This window comes from Artibeus jamaicensis, unplaced genomic scaffold, assembly GCF_021234435.1.
Source record: "Artibeus jamaicensis isolate MK-2021 breed Jamaican fruit bat unplaced genomic scaffold, CSHL_Jam_final contig_466, whole genome shotgun sequence".
In the NCBI taxonomy this organism is placed as follows: Eukaryota; Metazoa; Chordata; class Mammalia; order Chiroptera; family Phyllostomidae; genus Artibeus; species Artibeus jamaicensis.
In genome coordinates, this window is record NW_026521844.1 from 18,803,747 (window position 1) to 18,808,493 (window position 4,747).

General features: G+C 59.2%; 1 protein-coding gene across 1 annotated transcript; it reads right to left on the reverse strand.

Moving 5' to 3' along the window:
- Positions 1-225: 225 nt before the first annotated feature.
- Positions 226-2,373, reverse strand: CHST2 (carbohydrate sulfotransferase 2). Its single transcript, XM_037153420.2, has one exon. The coding sequence runs from the start codon at positions 2,371-2,373 to the stop codon at positions 787-789; it is 1,587 nt and encodes a 528-aa protein (XP_037009315.1). The 3' UTR covers positions 226-786.
- Positions 2,374-4,747: the final 2,374 nt, after the last annotated feature.

Genomic DNA, 4,747 nt, shown 5'->3' on the forward strand with positions numbered 1-4,747 from the left:
TGAATTTGAAGATTTGTTCTCATTCCCAGGCACCCGACAGGCTCTGATTTACACGTGAGAAAACAACTCCCAGGTTCTTACCGAGGAATCGGAAGCTGCCCCCACCCATCTTAGCTGTTCTTTAGGAAACAGACTGGAAAAGGGGGGCTGGGGAATGGGAAGCAGATTCTGTCTGAAGCTAGACAGAGTTAACAGGGGTTAAGTCCAAAGTAATGGAGGCAAATATAAAAAAGAATATTATTTATTATCTTCTTTATTAATACTCACATATAACCTTTGTTTTACAGAAGTCTACTCTAAAAGAATGCCTCCTTGGTGTGCCACACCCCGTGCAGCTTCCTGCTGCGGAGCCGCTGCCCCTTTCCTGATCCCACCCCTCACGTCCAACTTACTCCGTTACACGTTCACAGATACCACAGAAACTTTGTAAACAAGATTTGGGTTACTGGATCTTGATTTAATCAGCATCCCATTTCAAAATGAAGGGCAGGAAGGGGAAGGGGGAAGACATGGGAGAAAGGAAAAATGAGAAAAATCAGGAGAGAAGAGAGGAGGACAGCTGGTCAGGACTTTCAAGTCTTGCCTTTTCTGAGATGTGTGTACTGTGACTCTTCCTTGAAATTCAATGACTCAGAACACAGACAGCCTGTGTCTGTGTGGCTGTGTTACACATCTACAATAGAACACGTGGGCTTCCTGGTGGGGTCTGGACTGTTTCTGTTTAAACACACCACAATCCTCCCGTGGGTGTCTCCCATCCACAGTCAGGTCTCCCGAGAAGCCCTCTCAGAGCTGGGGCTTCCGGAGGAGGGTCTTGCTGAGGTCTTTGACCTCCTCCGGGGTATTCACCCGCTGATAACCCAGCACGGCCATGGGCTGATAGCAAAACTCCTCCACCTGTTTGATCTGCTGAAAGGTGAGGGCAGTCCGCCAGGCGTTGGCAGCCTGTGTGGCATTGCGCGCAGACACCACGAAAGGCTTGGAGGAGGAGCCAGAACCACTGGTCATGTTCAAGGCAAACTGTTCCATTTCGGGGCTCACCAGCAGCCCCACAAAGTCGTATACCCTCCGTAGGGTCTTGACAGGGTCTCCCACCAGGTCCTCGTACCTCACCACCAGGTAGTGACCTTGCAACCAGTCCGGAGGCTGCAGAGCTGTCTGCAGAGTCTTGGCCATGCTGTTGCAAATGACCTCCATAGCGCCAAGTGCGTGGTAATCAGCTGGTCCACCCACACCTTCCTTCTTGCCGCCTAGTTTGTGGCCAGCGGCCTCCAGGAATGGCATGCGATGCGCTCGCGGGTCTCGGCTGCGCACCACCTGCAGGCTCTCACGGATGAGACCGTGGCGCGAGCGAATACGCGAGCTGGCCACAGCACGAGGATCACGCACCAAGTGGATGACCTTGAGGTCCAGGGCTGGGTCACGGAGCAGCGGTGCCAGCACTGCCACATCAAAGACACGCACTCCTTTGATGACTAGCGTGCGGTACTTGCGACACTCCTCTTCGAAACGCGCCAGGCGCTGCGGTGGACACTTCTTGCACACACGATCGTCCACCAGCCCCACGACCTCCTTGCGATAGGCAGGGCAGAGAGGTGAAGAGCACACGACCTTGTTCGTGGCAGCGCCGAAAATGCCCAGTGTGGTGAGGTTACGCCCCCCGCTGCCAGCGGGGCTGTACAGCTGGAAGACTGAGAGGTCGCAGCGATAGAGAGCGCTCAGCATGTCCCGCGCTGCCCCTTGCAGGGAAACGGCGTCCCCTGGGTAGAGTTTTTGCCACACGTGCCACACTGGCTCATAGAGGAAGAATACCTCGGGGTTCTGGTTGAAGAGCTCACCGAAGAAGGACGAGCCCGAGCGCCACGTGGTGAAGACGTACACCAACTGCCTCTTGTTCTCGCCACCCCCGGTACCCCGACTACTGTTACCAGAAGGGGCTGCGGCTCTCGCTGCAGCTGCGGGGGCCTCCCCGACGACGGCGGCGGCAAGGGGGCGGTACGGGGTGCGGGGGTCCAGGCCGGTGTGTGCGCGGCGCGACACGACTGGAGGAGGCCCCGGGCGCCCCCAGCCATCCCCAGCCGCTCCCACCGCGGCACCTAGTGGCACGTCGGGGCTGCACTGCCGTAGCGGCTCCTTGTGCCACTTGTAGTCCAGGAGATTGAGCATGGTTAGCACAAGCAGCAGCGCATAGCCCGCGCACAGCACCAGCGCCTTCCTACGGAACACCTTCATTCCGAGCGGCGACGCGGGCCACCGTCGGCCCCGGCGCCGGGGCCAGGGCGGGAGCAGGGCGCGCGCCGCGGCGGCAGGCACGGCCGGGAGCAACCGGGGGGGCGCACCCGGGGGCAAAGCTCCCAGCGGGCCGCGGCTCATCACAGGCACAGCCCGGGCCCGTGGTGCGGCGGAGGTGGTCCTACAGCCCGGGATGGGGACGAAGCGAGCCGGCTTCGGGAGCGAGGACTGGGGCCGCGGCTCCTAGTCGGGCGCGGCAGCAGTGGCGCCTGGTCCCCTGCGCCCAGGATTGGCTCTCCCATGGCAGCGGCTCCGAGAAGGACCTGCGAGGGTAAGCGGAGTAAACTGGTGAGCCCCAATCCTCCCCGCAGCCGCCGCCTCCGCCTAAGTAACGCCCACCTTCGGGTCCGCCTGGCTCCCCAGCTCACCTGGAGCCGCGGGCGCGACCCGGAGCGGCCCCAGATCCCGGGCCGGTGGTCTGTCCTGCTGTTACTGGTTCCTGGACTGCTCGCGCGCCGCCTTCCCGCAGGGGTTCCCTGTGCCTCCAAGGGGGCCACGGGACTCGGCAGCCCAAGCCCTGGGCAGAGTTTCCGGACAGCGGGCACTCCGCGGCTGGGGAAGGTAAACTTTCACCCGGCCAGATCTGCTCCGCTCTTTGCTGAGCCCAGTGCGCCCCGGCTCCTGCTGTGTATCCCCCGCCTCCTCCAGACCGCAGCTTCCTTCCTAGCTCCTGGGGCCGAAGCCCGCTGGGGGAGGTTGGGGGGGAGGGGGCTTATACGAGACCCAGCTCCAGTCAAAGCGGCTCCGCCTCTCCCGCTCTTGGCCTCCGAGCCCCAAATCTCCCCATATTTCTGGTGGCGGAGGATGGGGCGCCCTGCGACCCGGCGGCAGCGGCAGCAGCTGTTTCTTCCATCACTCAGAGGATGCTCCGGCGGGCATCGCCGGCAGCGCCCGCCGCTCCTCAATCTCCAACCGGCCGAGAAGGACCCTACATAAAACGCGCGCGGCTAAGGAGTCCGCAGCGCTCCCTTGCCCCCCCGCTCCAGGAACCAGCCGCTTCTGGCCAACGAGGTATTTGGGGAGAGGAAACCCCCACCGCCTCCACCACCGGCCCGAGAGGTTGCTGCTTCGAGATTACCGTACGCCGAGCGGCTGCGACGCTCTCGGGCCAGCCTCTGCGCGGCTCCAGGCAGGCGGCGCCGGGTTGGTGCGCGCCGCCGTCTGTCGCTGCAGCTCCTCCCCTTCGCTGCGCTGCACTTCTCCCTGCGCGTCCCGCGCCCGCCCCCGCGCCTGCCCCCTCGCAACACCGGCTCCCGCCGCCCAGGCTTTAGGGAATGGTGAAGCGGGGCTGCATTTACTGCGGTGCTGCTTGGCCCGCCATCCACTTGGCGGAGGCCATAACAATGCGTGCTCAGGAGCGCGGACGCGGGGTTCAGAGCACTCAGGCACCACGAGCTCTGGGTTACTTGGATTCTGCGTGCAGCTATCGGGCTCATAAGCACATTCCTGCTCTTGGAAAGAGTAGGTGATAAAGTTTGGGCTGAAACCCCCCCCCCCAACGCCGCCCACTCTGCTCTTCGCTAGGGGCTGGAACTGCCCGGCCCCTCCGGAAACCAAAAACGTACCCGCGCACAGCAGTTCTTGGAGGACGCCGAGCGCCGCTTGCAGGCTTTCTACTACTGGCTCGCGGGTTCTAGCTGGCCTGAGGTTTCTCCCTCACCGAGGAAGTAATAAATCTTTCTGACCTCAGGGTCAAAAAAGACGCGGTCCGGGCACTGTGCCGGTGGGTGCCTTCTCCAGGCTTTATTACATGTATGGGTAGGGCTGCTTTGGGTTTATTACGACCCCCAGCAGATGCACTCCAGGTCTCGGCTGGGAATGTTGCGACCGCTGTTACTGACTCCTCGGGAATGGGGATACGGGAGGTGACCCTTTGTTTTAATTTCCAGTAAAATACTTATCTTGCTGCTTGGTTTCAGAGATGAGATCAAACGATTTACCCTAAAGGAAACAGTTTTTAAAGCGGGAGGTCATTTTTGAGTTGGTTCAATACTTTTTTTAAAAAAAGATAATGAGGAAAAGCTTCTCTCTTTCTCTCTCCCCCCCTTCCCCCTTAACTGAACCAAAGAAAACTAAGCCATAACCTCGATTTCGGCTGTGAAGTGGGACAATTATAATAGCCTCCAGTAACTGAAGGTGGTAGGTGTTAGGTACCCAAATAATTAGAGCCCAGCTAAGTAAGGCCTTGGCTGAATCCGAAAAGTCCTGAAGCCCCAGGGCCCAGTGAATGCTGCAGATCCGGAGGCGGTTTGTTTGTCTTCTGTCCCAAGAAGTTTTTAGCAGTTTGACAAAGTTAATGCAAATTTATTTCTGTGCTATTTCAGACAGCCTCTCAACCAGGGGATCCTCCTAAATTTATAAAGTTGCTTTTTGTACCATTATTCTTCAGTGAGACTCATAGAATCTTTTAAGTGCAAGGACTCTGGAAAGTAACTCATGGGGTCTTTCAGGATAG

What these genes read in the sequence shown, in the direction of transcription:
- CHST2 (XM_037153420.2), bottom strand. Translation starts at nt 2,373, where the DNA reads ATGAGCCGCGGCCCGCTGGGAGCTTTGCCCCCGGGTGCGCCCCCCCGG.